This window comes from Suncus etruscus, chromosome 9 (assembly GCF_024139225.1).
Source record: "Suncus etruscus isolate mSunEtr1 chromosome 9, mSunEtr1.pri.cur, whole genome shotgun sequence".
NCBI classification, from domain to species: Eukaryota; Metazoa; Chordata; class Mammalia; order Eulipotyphla; family Soricidae; genus Suncus; species Suncus etruscus.
In genome coordinates this window covers 54,236,470-54,263,367 of record NC_064856.1, presented here as the reverse complement: position 1 = coordinate 54,263,367, position 26,898 = coordinate 54,236,470, and the positions used below count along the sequence as shown (strand labels likewise).

Here is a 26,898-nt window from a genome sequence, read left to right as displayed (position 1 = left end):
CTCCTCTACCTCTGAATCTTGTTACATAGATATATTTCCCTTTAAAATTCTCACACAAAAGTAGCTATGTAAAACAGAAGTATACTAGTGAAGTGAGTTATTATAATTTTTCATGATATGTAGAAAAAGGCAATTAATACATGAAAGGAAATTATACTTATATATATGTATATGTATATATATGTATATATATATATATATATATATGAGTATAGCTTACTCACCATTAGCCTGTAATGTTCCAAGAGAGAATCTACCTAGTTAGCATTTCTTGTGCTTCTAGGACATAGGAAATGTATTTATATTATATATGAATTCTCTTGATGGCAGAATCTCAAATATCTAGAAGGAAATTAAACTTTCTCTCCTACTAAAAGTTATGTTATTGTTCAATTTACTTTTCTAAGACATACTTTTTTGAAATCACTCAAAGAAAGAATCTCTTTTGAAAGGGATTTCATTCTAACTTAAATATACCTGCTGTGTATTGATTGGACTTCAATAAGACCAAACATTCCTATAAATCTTTTATTCCTATCAGGTACCCAGACCCACAGAAAACACTATGAAATACTGTTCTTCATTTTCTTTTAAATAATTTTATCCTGAGAGCTTTGTTCATAGTTTTCAAAATAAATCATCTCTCTTTTATTGTGAGATCTAGACTCCCAAATACATCCTTTTTCCCCAGATAGTCCTAACAGAGTTTGTGAGACTAGAGTTGACATCACAATTTCCTTTTTTGAAAATGCTATGCTCTTGGTGGGAGGGGCTCTCCTTAGAGGAGTTGTCTCAAGCCTACATTGAACAAAATATGAATTAGTAGCCATGACAGACTTCTGCTGGGCATCATCTGGAGACCTGCGGTAAGAATGCAACATCGCAAAAATTCTGGCCTTAGTATAATTATACATCCATATTCTGGGCCACACAGAAACTAATTTGTGACCTGAGAAAACATCTAATACTGAAGCCAGTGAAAATATTCGTCTTCCCTCAGAGCTCTGCCCCTACTTCTCTTGGCTCACCAAGGTCGATGCTGCATGTCATCTCTTGATCATTTAGAATGGCCCACAGTCTGTGTCCTTCAGGTCTGCCTTCAGACAAAAACATCTCTTTAAGTGCCACTCGAGTGATAGTGAAGACACCAGGTAGTCAAAAATTTTTTATAGTAACTGATGACACCTCAGTGAGGCAGTTCAAAGAGAAGTTATCTGCTTACTTCAAATGCAAAATGGATCAACTAGTACTGGTCTTCATGGGCCGTCTTCTCAAAGATCATGACACATTGAGACAGAGGGGTATCCTGAATGGTCACACCATCCACTTGGTCATCAAGGCAAAACAGGGCTCCAGATCCCAAGTCCATTCTTCCAAGAACTTTCCAAGCAATAATCCTTGCAGCCAGGACAGAAACAACAAAAACACCAAACGAAACATAAATGGAGTATCTCAACCAGCTAATCTAAGTCACAACTCACATAATTTATCCAAGAACTTTCCAATTAATAAGCCTGGCCACCAGGACAGAAACAATAAAAACACCAAAGGAAACAGAAATGGAGTATCTCAACCTGTTGATCTAAGTCACAACTCAGTGGAATCAGATGTCTATTTTAAACCCAATGCATCCAAGTTATCAGGCCAAAACCTGAACATGGGTAGACAAAAACATGTTACACCCAGGCTGGAGAATCCTATCAGACAGTGGCTTCTGTCCAAGAGGAGCATCATTGACCAATTTATTGAAGAACATCCAGCTATGCAACAGTTGATGAAGCAGGACCCAGATATTTCACACATCCTCCACAATTTTGAAATATTATGCCAGACTCTTGAACTGGCCAGAAAGTTTGCCATGATCCAAGAGATAGTGAAGATCTGTCAACCTACAAATAATCTTGAGCAATCTCCTTACCCACAATCACACCGGGTTTAAAGATAATTTCAGGTGGGGATAATGTACTAGTTCAGAGGTATTCTAATTTCAATGACCAAAGCATCAACAGCATAAAATATACCTTTGAGGTACAACTTATTTACAGATCTTCTGAAAGGATAAGTGTCAAAAACTCAATTTTTATCCATTAGGAATGGCGAGACCAGTTTCCACAGCTCCCTAAAGCCCAAATGATGTTTACTAATTCTCATGCTTTATCTTCAGTCACCTCAACAAATGATACCCACAACAAACCAAGCTGTGCTTCTGGGACCAATAAAGCAGCTATATCCACAAAGGACTGAAGTCATACTTGTACCATTCATTCGTCATCTTGTACTTTGCCTAGTGTAGAGATTTCTCATCCTCTACAGGCACCCACCAGCTTGCTAGGTTGATTTAACCAGGTATCAAAGGATGATAACCACTCATCAGATAAACATACCAGATCTCATATCATAGAAGCATGATGCAGTTGCTTTTGAAGAGACCCAACCTGGTAATTCAGATGATGCTATTCATGAGGATACTCCAGCTGAATGAACAGTAAGCAAAACCTAACCACCTTCTTGCTATAGGCACAAATTTATGATGTGCTTCTATGGCTGGCCAACCCTAAAGCATCACAAGCTCTAATACAAACTGAGTAGTATCTGAAGCTATTGTTCTAACCTGTATTCTACCATATCTATGGGGTCTGAGTTCACTTCCTGCTCTTAAATGCAACTTCTCTGACACAGTGCATTGGGCCTAAAATGTGCTCAAAATGCTGAGATCAAAGTGCCTGGATGCTGCCACAAATCTGAAATTGCTTTCCAGAGATAACAATCACTAAGACTTTTCCCACATTCTGCATGCACCTGAGAATTGTTTTAGTAAGCCAATAGAATCTCTTCAAGCCATGGGGTTTGGGAAACATCAAGCTAATCTTATTAGCTTGGCAAAAACTTTTTGCCATCAAAAGGAATATCTATACTATAGTATGAAAACTCAAGAGATCCCAGGGGCTGTAATCTCTGTGCCTACCCATTTGTTTTTAACCACACACTCACCCATTTGCCTACACCTTCTGCCATTTTTATATCTTCTGATGTTTCTAGTCAAGAGATGTCCTGGAATTGGAGAAAACGATCACTGCTTTCTATATTGAATAACAGTCCAATCTTGGACTTGGATCTTGGATGGAAGGTCTGTCAATAAAGTGGCTATACTCATTTGTCTCCATCTAATTTTTTAAATGGGTGGCAACTATTTGCAAGATATATTTGCAAAGAATCTTTGCCTTGCCTACCTTACAAACATGGCACATTCCCCCACCTACATCCATTAGTATGGGAACATAACTATGCACATTGAATCAAATGTAAAGATATTTTCTATTCATATGTTATTTCATATGAATATATGCATATATGCATGAATATATGCATATTCACATGCTATTAATATGCTCAGGAAAATACATAGTCAGCCTCAGTAAAATGTGCATATGTGCAAGTCACAAAGTGGCTTGAACAAAGTGTTAAAGTTTAACTTAGCCTGCAAAACTGCACTTAGGATGTGTCTATACAGCTACTGATAGCCAGATAAATACACAGTTACATAATTTACCTATATATTGTAAGTAAGAATATTTTGTTTTTGTTGTTTGGGCTACATCCTGTGGAGCTTAAGGTTTTCACCTGACTGTGTTTATGAGTCACTACTGGTAATGCTTAGGGGATCATAAGTGATCCAATGATTAAATCTGGATTGGTTGCATGCAAAGTAAGCAACATATCCACATAATGCCTTTGAATCAATACAGTCTTAATGTATTCATGTAAAAACAAAATGTAAAAACATTCAGATAGTTCAGCATAAAATGTTTTTGATTTTTCAAATCTATTATTTTTAAGTTTGAAAAGGGAGTGATGGTGGAGAATAGGTAAATTTTATTGTTCAATAAAATCTTGATTGCTTATTCTTTTAGGACTATCTTACTAATTGCTGTTGCCACTTTGTATGTCCACGTGTTTATATGCGAGTGAGATAGAGAGATGGAGAGGGGCCGAAGAGATAGCATTGAGGTAAGGCACTTGCCTTGCATGCAGAAGGCCGATGGTTCAAATACTGGCATCCCATATGGTCCTCTGAGCCTGCTAGGGGCGATTTCTGAGCATAGAGGCAGGAGAAACCCGTGAGCGCTTCCGGGTGTGACCCAAAAAACAAACAAACAAAAAATAAAAAAAATGAGAGATGGAGAAAGAGGAAGAGATAGATAGATGATAGATATAGATGAATTAGATTACTGCTTTTACTCTTTTCTCTTTAGTATGAAGATAGATCTCTGCTATCCTCACTGCATATTCATCTCATAAACTCAGGCTTCTATGGAACAGTAAATATTCAAAAATATAATTTCCTTTAGCCAAATATTTGTAAGTCATTTTTTCAGTAGCTTGACAAGATTCCTAAATTCCCTCTTTCTGCCTCACTAAGGGTAGTATTCCAACCAACTGGTATGTAATTTTGGTTTAATCACTGATTTATTTAAAAATTCTTGTCAAAATTTAATAAGTCAAACATTCTAAAACACCAATGAAATAACAGACAAAATAAAGACATTTTTAATAAAATTTTGTGGGGATGGAGACAGTTCAACTTATAGATATTGGGGAGTAATATAAAAAAACGTTAAAGTAAAATAAGATGTTCTAAATAGATGGTACTGTTTGGGAATAGAGTAGGAACACTGGCAAATTTGTACCTAAAAGATATTCCTTTCCCTTCCTCTGAGCAAAATTTTTGCTTCCCAATTTTGCCATCTCTATTAATAATATTGACATTTATTGATGAGATTTGTGGCTCTAATAATCATACAAATCTGGTTTCACCAAGGTTTGAAATTCTCTCAGGGATAACTTTTTGGCACAGGGGTCTCTTCTAGCAGTTATCAGTAATCACATATGTGGTGCTGAAGATCAAACAAGGAGCAGCTGCATGCAAGGTAGTCATTTCATATGTAACTTACCTCTTGGGTCCCTCTCTTTACAAATTCACTTGCTGTCTCTCCAGTCCTTTCTTTTCATTTTATGATGCTATTTAGTCACAATTTTTGTTCCAATTATATAATCTTCAACCATTCTAATTTTTATTGATCTGTCACTTATTTATTTATAATTGATTTGTCAAGATAGAACAGCAGGACATAGCTTATATATATAATAGCTTCGTGTAAAAAAGATATTACACATCTACTATCAAAGTTCTAGTACCCTTTATCTAAAAATTTTCCCCCTTCTCTGTTTCTCTCACACATAACCTTTCTTTTTTGTGCCATTGTAGTTTTATCTATTATCTTGTAATTGTTGACATGTCCAAGGCCTATTCTAGATGTATGCCCTTTAACTATATTCACTAATCTTATGATTCTAGATAATGTTAGTATTCATAAAACTATATAAGCTTACAATATTGAACCTTTCTGCATTTCCATTTGGATATAATTGTAATTTAAATGTTTATACCTAAAACACATAAAAACTATACTTAATTATTTGATTATAACTTTATTTTATTTTATAGTCTCATCAAATTGCCTATTCTTTGAGTTTTCCAGGATCATAATACCTATTTTCCCATAAAATAAGTGTAACATTAATTTTTTCTTTATTTTTTTTTTGGACCACACATGGTAGTGCTCGAGAGTTTAATCCTAGCTATCCTGGCTCTGCATTCAAGAATTATTCTTTGTAGTGCATAGAGAACCATATGGGATGCTGAGGATTCAATCTGGGTTTCCCACATGCAAGACAAATGCCCTGCCCACTGTGTTTTTACTCTGGATCCAAGTTTATCATTCTTGACCTCTGTCTCATATCTAAGATCTTACCCATCAAGAAGCCATTACCTCAAAAACATATAAAGCACTCAAAGCTAATATTGAATTATATAGAAAAGAGTAATAGGAAAATCCTAGGAAGTAGCTGGATTTGGATCTTAAATTAAATGCAAGCGATTTTAAAAAACTTTATAATTTCACAATCTGAATCTAAATATATGCATACAATACCTGGGCTTGTGAAAGCACAACTTTTGGTCTTAGAAAAAAAGGTCAGCTTAGTCTCTTTACTATGAAAAATAACAAAAGGGTAGTAGGTATATAGAGTTTTCAGATATCCTGAAGAATTTTTAAAAATCTATTGTAAGAAGCTATGATGTCATTTCTGAGGTCACAAAGGTGACTTGGAGTGGGTTCCAGCCCAGAAGGCTTCAGGGTTGGTTGTTCAGCAAGATGAGGGCAGTTTGGAGCCCTGCATAAGAAGAAAGACGGGGCCACGGCTGGTTGGTGTGTATTCCCCAAACTGGGCCCCTCTTCTTAACTTTATCTCTTTATGTGTTAGCTACAGAACATTCCCCAGGGTCTGGTTTCCCTTTCCTTTCCTCAACATCTCCCAAATTCATAATTCTCCATAAGTATCCTTTCCCAGAGATATCAGAGCCCTTTCATGTCGATCTTACAGTTTCTCTACCCTAAGATCCCAAATACTCTTTCAGCTCAACTTTCTCTTTCTTTTACCACTACCCAAAAGCGTGATCTTCACTTCCCGCCTCCATTCTCCCAGCTGTGTCCCCACAGAACTGGGCCTCCTGCTGCCCATCATGGCCAAAAGTGGAGAGGCCCTGCCACAGGGCAGCCCAGCGCCAGTCCAGGATCCCCACTTCATCAAAGTGACAGTGAAGACACCCAAGGACAAAGAGGATTTCTCAGTGACAGACACTTGCACCATCCTACAGCTGAAGGAAGAGATATCCCAGCGCTTTAAGGCTCACCCTGATCAGCTGGTACTAATCTTTGCTGGCAAAATCCTCAAAGACCCTGACTCACTGGCACAGTGTGGAGTGCGAGATGGCCTCACTGTCCACCTGGTCATCAAGATGCAGCGTCGTACCCTGGGCAATGAGTGCTCAGCTGCTTCAATGTCTACTCCAGCCCCAAGCCCTGGATCACTCCCTCAGTCTAGCCCCATTTACCCAGCAGATGGCCCTCCCACCTTCAGCTTAGGTGTCCTCTCGGGCCTCAATGGGTTAGGCCTGACCCCTGGTAGTTTCCCAGACCAGCAAAGTTCAATGATGTGGCAGAATGTGTCTGTACCTGAGTTTGTGGCACAGATTATTGAGGATCCTTTCATCCAAGGTCTGCTGTCCAACACCAGCCTCATGCGCCAGCTAGTTCTTGATAATCCTCACATGCAGCAATTGATTCAAAACAATCCAGAGATTGGGCATATTCTAAACAACCCTGAAATCATGCGGCAAACACTAGAGTTTCTACGCAACCCTTCCATGATGCAAGAAATGATGAGGAGCCAGGACCGGGCACTCAGTAACCTGGAGAGCATTCCTGGGGGCTATAATGTGCTTCGTACTATGTACACAGATATCATGGACCCAATGCTGAATGCAGTACAGGAGCAGTTCGGTGGCAATCCTTTTGCTACTATCACTGCTAATAACACCAGCAACAACAGACAACCTTCAAGGACAGAGAATTGTGATCCTCTCCCTAACCCCTGGACTTCTACACATACAGACTCAGGTGGAAGAGGGAACAGGCAGTCAAGGGACCAGAATGTATCTGAAATTAGAAATAGGTTTCCCAACATTTTGGGTAATTTAGGTCTCTATGACTATCTCCAACAATTGCATGAAAGCCCCCATTCCCTAGGGACCTATCTGCAGGGGATGGCATCCACCCTCAGCTCAAACCAAGAAACATCACCATCAGGAAATCGAATTCCTCCAACTTTACACTCATCCAAGGAAAATGAGTCAGGCCAGTCACACCCCAAGGAATCCGTATCAACCAAGGTAAAACCATCCTACCCAGCATCCCTGAGATACCCTACAGAGTCCAATACTCATCAAGATAGAAACCAAGATGTTGCTGGGTGTCAATCCACTGGCCCTAGCTCCACTATGCCTGATCTTGTCTCAGGGTTGATGGGTTCTGGCCTTAGAGCACCATTTGTTCCTTCACATGCTTCCCCCATGACAGGCGATTCCCCTGGAATCCCTGAGCATGCCTGGCTGCCACCATTAATTTACCCAAGATCTCTGAGACCAACTGGCATGAATCGGGCTCCCCAGCTGCAGGATGAGATGCGTCGGCAACTGCCACTATTACTGCACCTTCAGGCAGCCATGGCAAACCCCCGTGCCATGCATGCATTGTTACAGATTGAGCAAGGCCTGCAGATCCTGGCTACTGAAGCACCTCGCCTTCTTCTCTGGTTTATGCCTTGCTTAGCAGGGCTGGGAATTATGGCAGGAGGTCTGGACCCTAGAGATGTATCTCTTATGCCTGAGCACTCTCCTTTAGCTCCAGCATCTGGGCCTCCCCCAGCACAGGGCTCTATGGAGCAAAGTCTCCATTCTTCTCCCTTCCTCCAGCTGTTGCAGGTTTTAACTAATACCAATACCCAGCAATTACAGCCTGAGATCCATTTCCATGTGCAGTTAGAGCAGCTGCGTGCCATGGGCTTTCTGAATCCTGAAGCCAATCTCCAGGCCCTCATTGCTACAGGAGGTGATGTAGATGCGGCTGTGGAGAAACTGAGGCAGTCATAAGAGCCCTTATTCAGACCATTATCTTTTCCTACATTTCCCCCACATCCCACTTCCGCAACTCCCTCCAATTCTTGAATGCAGCTGCACTATGAACCAAATTTACTATAATGCCCTTTACTGTGGAGACAAGGTTGTTCCAGAGTCAACAAGGAGTGAGAGCCATAAGCAAGTGTAGGTGCTATATGTGACCCAACCACCCCTGCTACTGTTCTGCTGTGGGGCCCCAGTCTGAGCTCTACTTATGCCTAACTTGAGATGCAATAACATCCAATCTCAAATGTCCCTTGCTTCCTGAGTCTGATTATTTTATTGTAGCTAATGAGATAAAATAAGGGTGTGAGACAGGTGCTGCCTCATCATGGGTAGGAGAGTTCAGTGGGGAAACAAAATATTAGGAGTTAGAAGGGTTAAATATTTGGAGAACAGAGAATTAAGAAATGTCTGAGACTTTGCTGTGTCCTTTAAAGAATCATTTACCCTCTTGAGGCTCTAGATAGTGACCTAGGGCTTTAGCACATTCACCAGGTGATTGACAAGTGGTATAGTTGCCTGTTTTTATGGACCCTGAAATCTATGCCACAGGTGATTATATGGATTTGAGACCAATCCCTAAGTGATCGAGGAGAATTAAGAACATATTTTAATATCATCAAGTTAAAAAATTTATTCACTTTCAGAAGTTTGATTTTACTGATATGAACATTGTTTGTTCTGGATTTTCCTTTCTTGTAACATCTGGCTCAGAAATTATGTACTTACCCTTGTTTAGTACATTGGTAGGAATTAGGAACTCATGTGAGTCTCTGCCTTTACAAATTTATGATCTGGTAATAGGATCTAATCAAATTGAATCAAAAGAATTTTATGTATTATTTTTAAACTTTAAAATGCTATAAAGAAGATAGAGAGGTACAAATGACCATAAACCAAAGCTTAATATCAGTTTTGGAGTTAGGGAGATTTTTGTGAGTAAAATTGAAAATCAGTGAGATTGTAGTTGATAGATCTCAGAAGTGGGAGTGGTTTTCAGAAGAACCACTATGTAAAAAATGCATGGCCTTGGGATAGACCTACTATAAGTTCTTAGCATCACAGACTTAATTCTAGTTTGCACTATTTTCCCATGACCTGTGCCATTTTAATGTAAAAATAATATAAATATTAAATCAAGAAGGTGCATCATAGCTTTCAGCCTATGTATGCAAATATTCCCTTGGGCTCATGGCAAACATACTAATGTAAAAGACTATCACAATGTGTATTCATCCTTAAATCCATCTCTATATGACTACAATCTCTACCTCTATAAATTCATGCAGAGTTTGAAATTTTATCACAGAATGCAAGTATAAAAACAAAGTAATACTAGATTGCTATCAAAGAGATAAAAGGATAATTTTTATGTGAGGAGTTCATAATGGTGAGAGAAACCTTGCCATGCTTAAGGCTTATTCTGGCTCTGCATTCAAAGATCACTTATGTTCTCAGAGACCATAAGCAGTGCTTGAAATCAAACTGGAGTCATTTGCTGCAAGGCGACTACCCAAATTCATGTACATTTGCTCCATGGAATGCTCTAAGAACAGGATCTTTGATAAAGAATATCACTGAGATAAAGATTTGAAAGTAGTGCATGTTAAATGTAAATGTTTGTGAAAGTTAATTTTGGGTATTTTCAGGGACTAATATGTTTAATATTCACTTGAAAACCAGAATATTTGGAGCAAGCTATCATTTAGCTACCAGCTTATGATTTAGACACGAACAAAGTTTGGGGTGCAAGTGACTCTCACTGTTTCTGGTTGTAATTTCTAGGTGGAGCACAAAGCTATCCATATTTTATGCACTCATACATATTTAATAATGTATAAGGTTACAATGAAACTAGAATAAAATATTCCTGGTTCTCATTGAGTTTATACACTAAAGGAAAAATAAAGTATAGATTGTAATTTTATGTAGATATCTAAAACACTAACAAACTAGTGCATAATTAAAAAGGCCTTTGGTGAAAATTTGAAGAGTCAGGGTGATTCATATAATGAGCCATAGAAACACTGAAAACTTGGAAAATTGCTGGTACAGTGGCTTTAAGTGATAGGAAGACATTTGTCATGCATCAAATATAGAAGGAGCCAATATATTGGTTCCGAAAATGGGAAAAATTGTTATCAGTAAGTAACAAGCTAGGTAAGAATACAACTCTTTTATTTATAATAATATCTTTTTTTAAACACCATGATTACAAACATAGTTGAGTTTCAGTTATTAGAAAAGAACACTCCATAGAGTGATGAGTGCAGTTGGAGAGATGACTACACTGAAAACTATCATAACAATGTGAATGAATGAGGGAAGTAGAAAGCCTGTCTCGAGTACAGGTGTGGGGGGGTGGGGAAGAGAGAGATCTGGGAAATTGGTGGTGGGAATGTTGCACTGGTGAAGGGGGGTGTTCTTTACATGACAGTAATCATATAACTATAATCATATTTGTAATCACAGTGTTTAAATAAAGATAATTGTAAAAAAAAAAGAACACTCCCCTTCACCAGTGCAACATTCACACCAACAATGCCCCCATCTAATCCTCCCCCACCACTTTATTCAAGACATGGCATTCTATGAGCAAGAGAAAGAATAGAACTCTTGAGTGTGTCTGTAGCTAGACAATGAATATGGACTTTAAAGATGGTGAAAAAATAGACATTTCTACTGCCATTAAAATAGGTCATTTTTAAGTTAAATACACAATGTTTCATATGCTGGAGCCAGGGATGTAGTTTAGTGAGAGAGCACTTGTATGTGTGAAGCTCTGATATTTTGTTTGTTGGTTTGTTTTTAATTGTGGTTGAAGCCTTAGAATTTATCTCCAATACCAAAGGGAAAAAGATGACATATCATAGGCCATTCACATGTACTAAGAGGACACAAAAAGAAAAGCATAGGTCATCAGCAGAGTAGAATGTGAAATTTCAATGAAAAAATAGTGTAACCCATATTGTCATTTACAAATCACCTAGAAGTCACTTTCTATTAGGGGATAGATAATTCAGGTTAAGAATATAAATTTAGGGGGCCTGGGCAATAACACAGTGAGTAGGGTATTTGCCTTGCATGCAGCCAACCCAGTTAGATCTCCAGCATCCCATATGGTCCCCCTGGGCCTGCCAGAGAGATTTCTGAGTATAGAGCCAGGAGTAACTCCTGAATGCTGCTGGATGTGGCCACAACTCCCCAGCCTTCCTCCAAAGAATGTAATTTTAGAGCTCAGGGAAGTAATATAATGGGTGGAGTGTTTGCTATGCATAATGGAGGCCCAGGTTTGAGCCTCAGCACCAAATGGTCTCTAAAACATTTCCTGGAGTGATCCCTAAATACTTAGTCAGAAACTAGCCCTTGAGCATCACCAAGTGTGACTAGATTTTTCAAATTGAGGAGAAACACAAACCATGTAATAATGAGATTTCAACTAATACAACTAATTCCAAACAAATAGGTATTTGAAAATTATAGTTATTGAAATATTGAAAACAGTATTTTCTGTCAGACCAAGGACTCCAATCAGTTTCAAAAGTTCAAACTTTATGTAATTTATTCCAACTTTCTTATACCAACCATCTTATTTCAATAAAACCTGTTTTATTCCCATATTCTGTTTTTTGGAATGAGATGTTTGGTATAATACAACTTAATTGGTGTTGTCTTTGTCATCTGTACTACATTAGTTATGGTCTTGGATATTTGGTAAATTCTGACCTCTCTGTCCTGAGCTCTCTATTTTTTAATTAGTAAATTAAAATTTATTGAAATTTTAGGGAACTTAAGATTTTATTATTTTTATTTATTTACTGTTATTAATAAGAGGCAAATACTTTAATTTTTTAGAATCCAGTTAGTTTTAATTTAGAGCTTGACAGTGCTCTCAGAAATACTTAGCATGGGTTTTCTCCTGTTAAAATACAAATAGTAACTACATAGTATTTTAACTAGTTTTGATAATGAAGACTGGGCAATTTGATATTTAGAAACATAACCTACTGGTTCAAAAATAAAACTAAAATGTTCTCAACTTGACTGTTTAATCCAATATCTAAAATAAATGTAGAAGATTTAATAGTTCTAAGAACTAAAAGTAGAAGCATATCTGTAGTCTTGATTATTTCAAAACTTAAAGGAACACACTAAATCGTAAGTCTAAAGTGTCATAGACCTGACCACTAGAGGTACCAAAGATTGTCAGTAACAAACATGAAAATTATGTTCAATATTTAACAAGTCAGTTTTTTTTCTGGATAACTTAGATTACACCTTATAGACATTGTTTTTCTGAATCTTAAAAACATCCAGGATTAATGACCATATTAAAACAATAAAAACCAATTTCAAATAGGAAAATGATTGGCTCAAGCTAATAAAATAACAGTGAGACTTATATTCTTAACAAATCATAAATGTATAATTGAAAATATTAAAATAAAATTGGATCCTTAGACTTATCCACTGCTGGTGGGAATGCCGTCTAGTCCAACCTCTATGGAAAGCGATATGGAGATTCCGCCAAAAACTGGAAATTGAGCTCCCATTCAACCCAGCTCTTCCACTCCTAGGGATATACCCTAGGAACACAAGAATACAATACAAAAACCCTTTTCTCACACATATTTATTTCAGCACTATTCACAATAGCCAGGCTATGGAAACAACCAAGATCCCCTTCAACAGACAAATGGCTAAAGAAACTGTGGTACATATATACAATGGAATATTATGCAGCTGTCAGGAGAGATGAAGTCATGAAAATTTCCTATACATAGATGTACCTGGAGTCTATCATTCTGAGTGAAATAAGTCGGAGGGAGAGAGAGATGTAGAATAGTCTCACTCATCTATGGGTTTTAAGAAAAATAAAAGTCATTTTTGCAACAATCCTTAGAAACACTGAGAGGAGGGCTGGAACTTCCAGCTCACTTCATGAAACTCACCACAAAGAGTGGTGAGTGCAGTTATAGAAATAACTACACTGAGAACTACCATAATCATGTAAATGAATGAGGGAACTGGAAAGCCTGTCTAGAGTACAGGTGGGGGTGGGGTGGGATGGAGGGAGATTTGGGACATTGGTGGTGGGAATGTTGCACTGGTGAAGGGGGGTGTTCTTTACATGACTGAAACTTAATCACAATCATATATGTATTCAAGATATTTAAATAAAGAAAAAATGATATTGAACAAAAATATAAAAAAATGGCTCCTTAGGAAATAAAAATGTGGGTTTGTGCTGAAGAACTTGATGATCAATATAAATGAGGTCTTTTCATTGAGGAAAAAATGTAGATAGGGTAAGATAGTAACTGGTGCTTGCAAGTAAACTTCAGACACTAACACTATATTCATAGGAGATGATGTGAAGGGTATTTCACTTCAAAGGCATTGAGGTTGAAAAAATCATTATCATTATTATGAGAAATAAAATTCCTAAATGTTCTTTAACATTTGTTAAAGATTAGTTAAAGAAAAATTAGAGTAAATATTTTGAATGCCTGATTCTTCCAGGGAAAATTCAAAGGGAACTCCCAAAAGTCATTTGTAGCACTGATTTCTATGATGTAGAAGGTATATAATGTAGACATTATTTTGAGGAGAGGCCAGCTAGTCTGACCTCCTGTCATCTATGAAGGCTGAACCCATGAGATATTTTAGCCTTTTAAATTCAGTAAATAGAACACAGGATGCTGAGCATTATGTTGAGTGAAATGAGTTAGAGGAAAGGAACAAACAGAATAATCACACTCATTTGTGGGATATAAAAAAAAGATAGTATGGTAATAATATCCAGAGTCCATAGAGAAGAGGGCCAGGAGGACCAGTTCATGGCAGGAAGATTTCCACAAATAAGAGAGGAGTGCAGTTAAATAGTTATGACAATAATAGTTAGAAATGATACTTCTGGACAAGAACAGGATGCTGAAAGAGCCCTTTATTAATAATATTGAAAACCACAGTATCTACTACAGAAAAAAAGAAAAAGAGAAGGAGACATGAAAAATGTCTGCCCCAAAGGCAGAGAGAGATAGAGGGGAGGGTGGGAAGGAAATTAGGAACATTGGTGGCTGAAAATGTGCTCTGATGAAGGGATATGTACAGTGTATAACTGAAACATAATTATGAACAACTGTGAAACAAAAAAACTCATCTATTATGAAAAACCTTTCATTATGTACAACCTTTAACACAGTATTTTAATGAAATAATTTGAAATAAAATAAAATAAAGTCATCAAAGTTGGGCAGAAAATATTATATGAGTTAAGGCAATGGCTTTTCTTGAAGCAGACCTAGTTCAGTCATCAGCAATGTACAAAATCCTCAGAGAACTACCTTACTTGATCTCTGAGCAGTCAGAATTAAAACCCTTAGCACCACTGGATGTAACCTCAATCCAGCCCCCAATACAACAAAATTAAGTAAATTAAAATCAGAATTTCAGAACATCTATCAATCTACTATTAGTACTATCATTGTGGAAGGAATATCTGGACACAAAAATTTCTCATTTCTGAATGAATTTTCTAAAGATAGCATTCTAGGAAAATTCTAGAACCAAAAGAAAGGGTCAAGTATAAAATGTTAAAAGCCTAGGTAGGCTGCTCTATGTTCACAGTAAAACAGTATAAGTGTTATATATCTTGGACAGACTTTATCTGAAGCTATGATGTCATAATTGTGGGTTAGCAATTTAACTTTGTGGTTAAATACTCCCAATATTCATGTGATGCCAAAGGTTTAATTCTCAGTTCTCTGGCCACACCAACTAAAAAAAAAAACTACCTTAGAGATATTTTTTTCTGCATTTACAGTTGAATATGCCTCAAGTGTTAATACTTTTAAAAATCTGGTTCCTGGGGCCGGGAAGGTGGCGCTACAGGTTAGGTGTCTGCCTTGCAAGCTGATGGACCACGGTTCGATCCCCCAGTATCCCACATGGTCCCCCCAAGCCAGGGGTGATTTCTGAGCACATAGCCAGGAGTAACCCCTGAGCGTCAAACAGGTGTGGCCCAAAAACCAAAAAAAAAAAAAAATCTGGTTCCTTTAAAAAGACAAACCAAAAAAAAAAAAAAAAAAAAAGGCAAACCAAAACTCAAAGTGTTACTTTCACACAAATTTATGCCTTGGTTATGATTGTAGAGTGACATTTTCATTTATTTTTTTTTTTTTTTTCAAAATGGGGCACACCTGGAATTGTTCAGGGCATAATACTGATCTTTGATGAGGGATTACTACTTGCTTGGTGGATCATATGTGGTACCATGGATAGAGCCAGTGTTAGTCACATGCAAAGCAGGCTCCATCTGTGCTATTTCTTTGGTTCCATAGCATATCATTTGTTTACATGTTCTTGGATAACAGAATCATTCTCTCAGAGTGTAGACCTCAAAGGGATAAGATAGCTACAACTCAATATCAAATAAATTAAATATTCATATTTTAAGTGTGTTATATAAAAACACGAGAGTTTGAATACATCACACATACTTTAAGACAATTTAGTAGAGAATATGTAATTAGAATCAGCTAGTCTGCCAGAGCCTTTTCTTCTCAGCTATCAGACTATATTTATCAACCTCAATTTATTATGTTTTAACAATAAAATTGATTGATACAAAACACTTTAGATCAGAACATTTTAATTTTTAGAATTCCCTATAACTTAAAATAACACTTCATTTATTTAATTTAAATAATAACCAGAGTCAGCCTAAGGTGGGAGAGATACTGCACTGTCCTCACTCAGGCCTCCCTGTAACTGTGACTTCATTATTGACATCATATTCCTCAGGGATATGACCCTTGAGAGGAGATACTTCCACCCCAATGGGAGCCAGGTGGCTGCACTGCTGTACTGGGTGGTGGTATCCTCAGGGCATGGGTAAGAGGACATAACTAGACACCTATTTGTACCTGTACCCAGGTATGCACAGTGCTTCACCTGGGCTTCTATAGGTCTAGGGTGGCCCTGCAGTCTGCTCTTCGGTAGATATGGCACAGACTAGGGAAGAAGCAGGAGACAGCAGATTGATGTCTGGTAGGGAGATATCACGCATCATAAGAGTGTCTGTCAAGACTCCACAGGACTTCCAGGAATTTATGTTGTCAAAAAATAGCAGTGTCCGCCATTTTAAGAAGCAGATCTCCAAACGTCTTCACTGTGACACTGATCGACTGGTGCTTATCTTCACTGGAAAGATCCTCCGGGATCAAGATACTCTGAGTCAGCGTGGTATCCTTGATGGCGATACAGTCCATTTGGTGGTAAGGAATCGCCTGAAGGGAACTCTGTCCAACTCTGGAAGTCATCCAGGTCCCACATGCCCCTGCACACAAATCACCAAATCATCTACTTCAGAGAGTTTCCGTATGGCAGCCAAACTGAGCCGTCTGGTGAGAAACTCATCTGATTTGGCTAACTTTCTTGCTCAGTTGGCTCAACTGCTGATGGCTCCACCCGAGTCTGTGCTGCAGTTCTTGGAAGACCCTCTGGTTCAAGGTCTGACACAGGAGAAGTCAGCTAATACTAGCCATGTTCCTGAATCCTCAAGACCATTTCAGAAATCTGAGCCAGCTCTTAAGGCTCCAGAGACCTTGCAGATCCCAGCCCGGAAGCCAGAGCTCCTACCAACAGCTAAGGCAGAATTAGAGACCCTGAAGGCAGCACCAGGTGGTGACAATGTATTACCTCAGGTCGGCTCTGAAGTGCAGCAACTCATGCTCTGCACCTTGGCTCCCTTGGTTTCCTGCAAAAGCCACAGCTTAGGTTCAGAGCATTGCAGAGAGGTAGCCAATACTCACATCAGCAATACTGATGCCACTGCCACAAACCCTGCTGCCCTTGCACCTGTGAGGTTATTGATGCAAGATATCAGGGCAGGAAAATCTGCTCGTGCCAAAAGCATGGCTTCAAATCAAACCAACTCAGAGAGCAAGAATGGTATGCTGGACTACCATTCTGCTCAGAATCCTCCCTCTCAAGAAAACCAGCAGCCCAAAGGAAAAGCTAATCCAGCCAATCAGCTGAAACCTTCGCCCTCTGATTTGCGCAAAGCTTTGCATATTCTACAGCAGAATCCAGATTTGCTACATCAGCTGACAGTGGGCAGCTCCCTGAGACATCATATACCACTTCTTCCCATCCTCACCAACCCACGAGCACTGCAAGCATTAATACAAATAGAAAAGGGTCTGCAAACACTGTCTAGGGAAGTGCCTGGGCTGGGACCTTGTTTGTGGAGCACAGGTAGACCACATGGAGCTAGAGAAGTCCCTGAAACTAGAGGTGGAGGACAGGATTATAGAGCAGAAAACCCTGTACAACCAACTATGGCCATTCTAAAGCTTCTCCGTGCATTAGCCAATGCCTGCTCCCAGCCTACCCAATCCTCACCTTCCTCATTTCCCCTCACAGAAGGTCTCTACCAGCAAGATTTGGAGCATCTGAAGGCTATGGGTTTTGTAAATCATGACACCAACCTTCAGGCCCTGATAGCCACAAGTGAAGATATTCATGCTGCTATTGAGAGGCTACTGGGGACACCAGAACTCTAGCTTTCTTCTACTAATGCCCACAATACAGAAAAAGAAAAGGATGGGAGGGAAAGTAGCTTAATTTGGGAATTTCTCCTACTTTGATCAGGAGCACACTAAAGAACTTTTCCTTTGTTACCCAAGCTTGTTCTACATTAAAATTGCTTGGGACTTATGTGTAATGTTAATTTGTTTGTGTAGCAGGAGGTTGAGAAACTAAAGAAAATACTATTTGGGGGTTGTGTTATATAGATGAATGTAGTTATCACTTATTTCATTATATGTTTTCAGGTCTGGGTATATGACAAATCCTTAATCTCAATATATTTTCAGTTTTGTACATAATATGGGTAATCTTGAGTGTTTTCAGTCAAAGTGTTTGGTCCTGAATTTTATTTTTTCTTTTGTCTCTCAGTTTCTTGAAAATATTTCCACTAAAGAAACTCAAACTTAGCATTGGTTGCTTCACTTTTAACTTTCCAGAAGCATCTAATTGCCCCTGCTTAAAGGAATCACGTGGACTGAAAGGATCATTACAGTTACCAATATCTTGGCACAAGGATCTGGCATATACTCCATATTAATACCTTATAAATATAATATAGGGCAGTTATTACCATAATTTCTCCCTATTGACTAAATACAGAACTTGTTATCACACATAATTGAACTCTATAATCTCAGGATTCTCTAATCCAAGTAAGAAACTACTCTTTTCTATTGTTATGTGGGAAGTGTTGGAATGATCCCTATACAGCTGTGCTATAACCTAGCTGAAACATTTACAGAATCATATATTAAATTTATTCCAGACTACATGAAAAATATGCTGTTTTCAAGTTGAAGCATTATAAAAATATTTTTTCATAGATTATGTACAAAATTTCCATCATACCCTATCAGAAATGGAAACAAAGATAAATTATTTCTACTCAGTACCAACTGTTTATTATACCAGTTGTAGATAAACATTTTTAATCTTATGCATAGCACACAAATGTTTTTATTCATGGGGAAGTGCAAAGATAAAATTATAATATAAATGATTATATTTTATTATTAATAAAATTAAAACCTTAAACTAATTCAGTTACTCTAGAATCCTTAACTGTGTTTTAGTTTCAGAGTAAACAAACTCAAGAAGTGAGTTCTTGAAATTTCTTCTATAGTAGAATAATTGAAAGCCGGGGAGTAGAAAATAACAAATGCAGCAGTTATTCTCTAAGTTTTAGTTATTAAGAGCACGTGATCTCAGGTTCTTGTCCTCAAACAGTAAAAATGGAAAGCAAGGAGAGAGATTGAATGCCTGAATTTAGAATAAATTTTATTTAAGAGAAAGTAAAGAAATGGAGAGAAACTTTGGGATTATGCGGGGAGTGTTTCTTAAGCAGGATCCTAAAGTGTAGAGACTCCTTTCACCTTTATTAACTTTTTAAGACAGGGCAGTGATTGACTACTTTTTATTGAGCTTAAAGTAGGTGGGCAGGTTGTCAGGTAACCTAAGTTACCAGACACATCCTGAATCTACTCTCATGAAACCTAGAGATTATTTTAATTATTTTAATTTATTTATCTTTTAATCAGACCCTGACTGACTTCCCTTTGTCCTATTTTCAGAAGGGAACTTTCACTTTTGCAATAATATAAGTGGTTTTTTTTTTCCCTTGGGAAGGAGACACATTTGGTGATGCTCAGGGTTTTCTCTTGACTCTGCTCTCAGAAACTCCTGCTGGGATCAGGGGACCATATGGGGATTCTAGAGACTGAATTGGTTCTGTGCAAGGCAAAGGTGTACTATTCCATTATTACTATTTTATCAGCACCTCATCTTTGATATGGTTGCTCACACTATCTTTTAAAAATTTCTGTTTTTTTCTACATTGGGCAATATATGTTGCTCATGATCATATGTAGTACGGGATCATATCAAAAATGGCCCTTTGGAAGGCAAGTGCTCTACCCTCTGTACTAAGATAATAGCTTATTTATAAGGGTTAAAAACATGCATATTATTGGCATTTTAAAAATAAAGACAAAATTTAAAGGCCTTCCCACATGTGTAAGTGGAGATCATAGCTAGTGTACTCAGATGTGCACTATACAGAGAATATATTCATGAATGTGTAGAATCCAGTGATCATTATATAAATTGGGTAGAGTTAAATTGTAATAGCCTGAATGTGAAAAAAAAAGATGTTGTAAAAATTTAAATATCAGCTCAGAGTGTAGATTCATATAGTGTGAGGTCAAATTTTTTAGAGCTGGGGACCTGTGAATTATTTTCTTCAAAATTGGCACCAAAAAGACCTATTCTGAAACAATAGATGAATGCATCAAAAGTCTGATGTCAAAGGTTGAAGATGCTGTACTACTAAAGGAAACAAAGAAATAGTCAATAAATGTCTGTCGAATTCATTTACTGTGTAAAATAGACCAAAGTGAAAGTGATGAGTGTGGGTGGGACAACTGAATAGAGGGGTCTTTTGATACTGGACTGGTACCGGAACTTTGGTGGTATGAAAGGTTATAATTACACACATATAAAGGTCTGAAATGAAGCCTTTGGAATTTTATATTGTAAACCAGTGAGAAGTCAACAAAACTGTACAATTAACCCCGAGAATGAGATTGAATACACTTGTGATGAATGTGGTGTTGGAATTACATACTCAAGAACTAAACATTAGGGGCCGGTGATGTGGCGCTAGAAGTAAGGTGTCTGCCTTGCAAGCACTAGCCAAGGAAGGACCGAGGTTTGATCCCCCGGCATCCCATATGGTCCCCCCAAGCCAGGGACAATTTCTGAGCGCTTAGCCAGGAGTAACCTCTGAGCATCAAATGGGTGTGGCCCTGCCCCCAAAAAAACAAAAAAAATGAACTAAACATTAACAGTACTGTAAATTACAAAATCTCAAAGTAATATGTAAGATAGAAGCTTAAAAGTACAATAAAATAAAATTGATACTCAACTCTAAGTTGTGTCTAGCTATCTGAAGTAACTTTCATCTGCTTTACATGAAGAATATACCTGACTTTTCATAATAATTTTATAGAAATATAATGTGGACAAAATAAGAGAAGAGCCATAGTATAATTGACTCAATTTCTTGGATAGTAGTTTATAGTAAAGCAATTCAGTTCTTTTATTAAACTGTTAATTTTTTTCTGGAGAATGATGATGTTATGCACTTGCCAGTATCATCTTGCCTAGTGACATCAGACAACGAGCAAAGCAAAAGAAAATACTTAGAAAATATGAGAAAAGTTGGAGTTCAGACATAGGTCAAAGAGAGGAGATAGACACATAACATTTTTCACTTATTTTAATGGGGGGGGTCAGTGATAGTTGATGTGCTCCTGAGGAAACTTCTGAGGTGCCAGGAAATGGATACAAGTCAGCCACATGCAAGGCAAGTACCTTATTCTCTGTACTATCTCTCTCACCCTAGAAACAGTTGTTCTTCATTAAAGAATATATTAGGTATAGGTGAAAACAGTTTTATTGAGTGGTATGCTTTTTATAAGTAGAATACTTATTTAAAAAGGTGTTTGTTAGAGTCATAAAATACGCTATAATAAAATATAAAATATTCTAAATCCATTAAAATATCCCTAAAATCTAATAATATTGAGAAAAGCTTTCTTGTATCAACAAACATTATTTTACAGTCATGTGATCCTTTCTGCATGTTTGTTATATAAAATATATTTAATTCCCTCAGCACAACCTAAACAAATAGAGAATAGTAATATTCTTCATTGCTTTTAATACTGTGGCACTAATTTACACAGTCAATGGATCCTTAACATGTTAATCTATCCAACCATTTCTCTTCTTTCTGAGTTTACTTCCATATTGTATCACCCTTCTTACATCATTGAGGGAAATTTTCATTTAGTCTTTTTTCCCATTTGCTTCTTTTTCACCGACATTTTCCCAGAGCTCATATTAGGAACATAAAGATAAAACAAAGATGTTAAAATAGATCATTTGATTCCAAGGAAGATCTGCTAAATCATTTTTGATGTTTGGGTTTTTGGGTCACCCCTGTAATGCTTAGTAATTTCTACTCTCTTTGTGCCTGGGAACTTACAGGGGTCACACTGGCAACAAATGTGTCCCAATCTTTTGATCTATTTCCTGACCCTTCTTTAAATGCTTAATTAGAATAATAGTATAGCTCGAGGTTAGAGAGATAGTACAGTAAGATAGATACCATTATCTTGCACTTGACTGATCTGAGATTGATTCCATCCTGTTTTCAACTATGGTCTCCTGAAACTTAGTAGGAGTGATTTTTGAGTGCAAGGACTTGAGTAATCCCTGAGCATCACCAAGTGTGACCCTGAAGCAAAAAAAGAATTGATGGTTGAAAGAAAATACACCTAAAACTAGAGTCCAAAGAAGGAAATAAGAGAGAATATAGTTTTAATTAATGCTATTTATATACCAAGATCTTTCTTTTCTTTTCTTTTCTTTTCTTTTTTTGGGGGGGGAGTTTGGGTTTTGGGCTACACCTGGTAACGCTCAGGGTTTACTCCTGACTATGTGCTCAGAAGTTGCTCCTGGCTTGGGGGACCATATGGGACGCCGGGGGATCAAACCGCTGTCCGTCCAAGGCTAGCACAAGCAAGGCAGGCATCTTACCTCTAGCACCACCGCCCTGCCCCAACCAAGAACTTTCAAAAATTTTTAGTTATGTAATCCAGTATTGATAATACCCTTGTAAGGTGACAGGAAATATATTATTTACAACTTAATAAGGTAAAAGAGCTTGCAGAACTCATATTTATCATCATTTTACATAAATTGCTTACATTTCTACAGTTATTTTATTCATTTATCACACATGAAAAGTTAGATATTTCTTCAATTAACAGTTTGATGAACTGATGCAGAGAAAGATTTAGCAACATTTTTTTTAAAGTCAAAAAACATAAGCAGAAGAATCAGGACTTAAATACAATTCTTTGACTATAGTACTGTTCTTAATAACCACCCACAGGAGAAAATCAGAATTTGCGAAAATCAGAATTTGTACAAATCATCAAAACATATTTTTCTACTTATACACACAGAAGATATTTCCTTCATTAAATCCTGATCCTTCAATAATGGAAATTGACTTGATCTTTAGTAAGTTGATCTTTGTAGGCATAGTGTACATGATTGGGGCTTTTCACAGTGATAGTATCAAAGTTAGCGAGGCTCTCCAAAATCCAGCTTTTGATAAACAGGAATATTAGGAATATTTTTCTACAGTTTTCTTCTTTCAGACAAGTTTCTCAAGAGTCTCAATATTTTATGTACAATGTGTGTATTGATATTTCCAGTTATTTTTACCTTTCCTTTCCATGTTTCCTCTCATCAAAGCCTTCCTCTCTATCCATGCAAATGCATCAGCTACAATATCCACATATTTTTCTCCTTTCCAAGATCTGCTCAGTATTCATATTGGAAATTTCTCCAAGTGAAGCAGTTTTAGAAGTCGACTTCTGATTTCTTTGGTCCTAGCACCATATATGATTGGGTTGAGAACAGGAGGCACCAAAACATAGAGATTAGCCAAAAATATGTGTACGTTCTTGGGAATTCGGTGTTGGCCAAAGCGATGTGTGAGGAAGGAGAAGAAAGCCGGAATATAGAAGACCAAGATGACCCCAAGGTGAGAACCACAAGTACTCAGAGCCTTGTGCTGGGCATCACGAGATGGCAGACGAAAGACAGCACGCAGAATAAAGCCATAAGAGATAGTAATGAGAATAGAATCAAGACCCATAGCCAACAAGGCCACAGTTAGCCCATAGACAATATTAACAGTGATGTTGGCACAGGCCAATCGAGCAATACCCATATGCTCACAATATGTGTGTGCCATAACATGGTGACCACAGTAAGGCAGCCGTTTCAGCAAGAAGATAAAAGGGGATACAATAGCCACACTACGGAATAGCCCAGCAAGGCCAATTTTGCCTATGACAGTATGGTTGAGTATGGTGGTGTACCTCAGTGGATTACAGATAGCCACATATCGATCAAAGGCCATGGCAAGAAGAACTGAGGACTCCAGAGCATAGATAGAATGGACACAAAACATCTGGGCTAGGCATCCACCAAAGGAAATTTCACCAGCATGGAGCCACAGGATAGCCAACATTTTGGGCACAGTGGTAGAACTGAGAGCCAGGTCAGTAAGTGAGAGAAGAGAAAGGAACAGGTACATGGGCTCATGAAGAACATTGTCCAAGGCAATGACTAGGATGAGGGCAGCATTCCCAGCCAATGCTATCAGATACATGGCACAGAAGGGAATGGCAATCCAAATGTGGGCCCACTCCAGTCCTGGGATCCCCGTTAAGAAGAGAGTAGTTGGAAGACTGTCATCACTGTCATTAGAAGCCGACATTCTGCTTGTCGATTGAAGAACTCTATCCAAGAAATGGCGATTTGCCTGTCCTGCAGTAGGTATTTGGGTCATTCATATCAGTTAATAGCTTTTTTATATAATAAACTCCTTATATATTTCACTTTCATTTTTCAAAAATCTTGATATTTTTCAAATATAGACTACTTAGTTTACTTTTTGCCAATATTCTATTTTTTTTATTAAACATGTTATAAATTCTATGCTCTATGCACTAAAACAGTTAAGAATTGTCTAGGTGACCCTTCATGATTTATCTCCTACATATCCTGTTTATCATTTAATTAACTTTTCATAAATCCATATCTAGAGATTTTAGATCCCACATCTAGGAAATCTAGAGAATCCTTGAATCTCATTATATCCTTTCCAATGCATGCTTGCAGAGATTTTTCCCTCCATTTTTTAACCTTTAGTAAAATTTTCCTCTTACTATTCTGTTTCCTCTGATCACTACTGCTTTTTTATTATTTTATTCTTCAGTTGCTTTGACATATCCCACTAAATGGCCCTGATAGTGCAATTATAATTTCTACCTATTTGTGAGTGTGTTTGTGTTTAAAAAGTTGACCAATATTCACTGAAGTCTCAACTCAATTGTTGCAACTTTTAGTTACATATATCATCAACTTACAAATCTCTAAACTTTATTTTATTTTCTGAAGATTTAATGAATCTTCTGGTATATATATTAAATAATTTTATATATTACCTGAACTTTACAGGATAATAAAAGTACTGGGCATAGTTACATATCTCATGGAATATCTGTAGAAATTTATAATTCATGAGACAAAAGTAGAAGAAAGCAGTGTTAAACAGGACATATCAGTTAAAGAGACACTGAAAGAAACACTGAAAGAACCAAATGTAATAAATAGAGGCTAAATTAAGCCAGAATACCAACTACTAGTAGAGATAGATAAAGGGGGAAATGGAGCATCTTAGATGTGCTAACAGAGAAGATATCCTGAAAAGAGATGTTTTCTTTTTTTTTTTTTTTTTTGGTTATTCATTTTGTATTTTATTTTAGATACTGAGACTAACAATACTTTTAATGGAAGGGTTTCATGCATAAAAAAAAATCCCTGTAATACACCCTCTACTAAAATATCTGATTCCCTCCACCTTCTTAAATCTGTTCCTTCTTAAATCTTTCCCCATTTCCACTCATCACTTCTGTTGTGATAAATTTTCTTCTAAAGAGCAGCTCTCAGTTTCTGTTGTCTTTGGGCATTTGCATTTCTTTACTGTGTTTATTTTCCTCTTTTGAGAGAATTCATTCTATATCTGTTCTTCCTCTGATTAGACTCAGCTCTGTCAAAAATTAAACATTTAGATTCCAATATAAACCAACAGCTACACTTCCTGCCTAAATACTCTAAATAATCTCTGAAGATATCTGTGCTCCTATGTCCATTCAACACTATTCACCATAGCTCAAATTTATAAACAATCCGGTGTACAAGAACAGAGGACTAGATGAAATAACATGGGTAAAGTAATATATACAAAAATGAATATTACCTGCCTATAAGAAAATTTGTTTTTGCTATAGGCAGTTATCTAATATTTATATGCTCAGGGACTACTGATAGTTTACTCCTGGTGGTGATTGAACAGCCCCATGAGGTTCCAGGAAACAAATTGCTTTCAGCCAGATATGAAGATATGAAGAAAGTGCTTTAACCCTGCAATTCTCTGGCCCCTGGCAGTATAAATTTAGGATAATGACTTTCCAGTTATTCTCTCATTTTTGTTGCATTTTATGTGAAAATGGAAAAAACTCATAACATTTTTGTGCTTTCTTAAAAGTTCTATAAATGGGAAATAAAAAATATAATTTTGGCTTCAAAAATTTTGTAGTTGAGAACAAATATGGTATTTTAAAAATTTGTATACTCCAAGGGGCCGAAGAGATAGCATGGAGGTAAAGCGTTTGCCTTGCATGCAGAAGGATGGTGGTTTGAATGCCAGCATCCCATATAGACCCCAGAGCCTGCCAGGAGTGATTTCTGAGTGTAGAGCCAGGAGTAATCCTTGAGCACCACCGGTGTGACCCAAAAACCAAAAAAAAAATATTGTAATTTACAGATATCTTTTAAATCCCCTTTATTATCTCATAATATACTATAATATATTGTATAATTATCATTTGTACTTTTAATGAATGAAAAAATAAAGTTCAGATTTGTAAATTTATATATATAGATCATGAAGCATGATAATAGAACATCAGAAATTAGGTTTTATGTCTTCTAATTCCATCACTTATTTGTTGCTTCCCCAGATGTACATTAATGCATCATCTGACTTCCTATGTCTTTCAAAAAAGATATTTTTT

The 26,898-nt window shown here is 37.2% G+C and overlaps 4 protein-coding genes across 4 annotated transcripts; 3 read left to right on the top strand and 1 right to left on the bottom strand.

The window, feature by feature from the left end:
• Positions 1-1,036: 1,036 nt before the first annotated feature.
• On the top strand, positions 1,037-2,489 carry UBQLNL (ubiquilin like). The gene is given in 4 exon segments (XM_049780614.1): positions 1,037-1,469; positions 1,566-1,928; positions 1,931-2,028; positions 2,388-2,489. Coding segments are annotated over 4 exon segments (996 nt in total).
• A 4,094-nt stretch (positions 2,490-6,583) lies between these two features.
• Positions 6,584-8,551, top strand: LOC126018146 (ubiquilin-3-like). The gene has a single exon (XM_049780280.1). It carries the CDS (start codon positions 6,584-6,586, stop codon positions 8,549-8,551), a length of 1,968 nt encoding a protein of 655 aa, XP_049636237.1.
• An 8,036-nt stretch (positions 8,552-16,587) lies between these two features.
• LOC126018480 (ubiquilin-1-like) lies at positions 16,588-18,150 on the top strand. The gene has a single exon (XM_049780613.1). The coding sequence runs from the start codon at positions 16,588-16,590 to the stop codon at positions 18,148-18,150; it is 1,563 nt and encodes a 520-aa protein (XP_049636570.1).
• A 5,429-nt stretch (positions 18,151-23,579) lies between these two features.
• LOC126018201 (olfactory receptor 52D1) lies at positions 23,580-24,536 on the bottom strand. Its single transcript, XM_049780347.1, has one exon. The coding sequence runs from the start codon at positions 24,534-24,536 to the stop codon at positions 23,580-23,582; it is 957 nt and encodes a 318-aa protein (XP_049636304.1).
• Between the last annotated feature and the right edge of the window lie 2,362 nt (positions 24,537-26,898).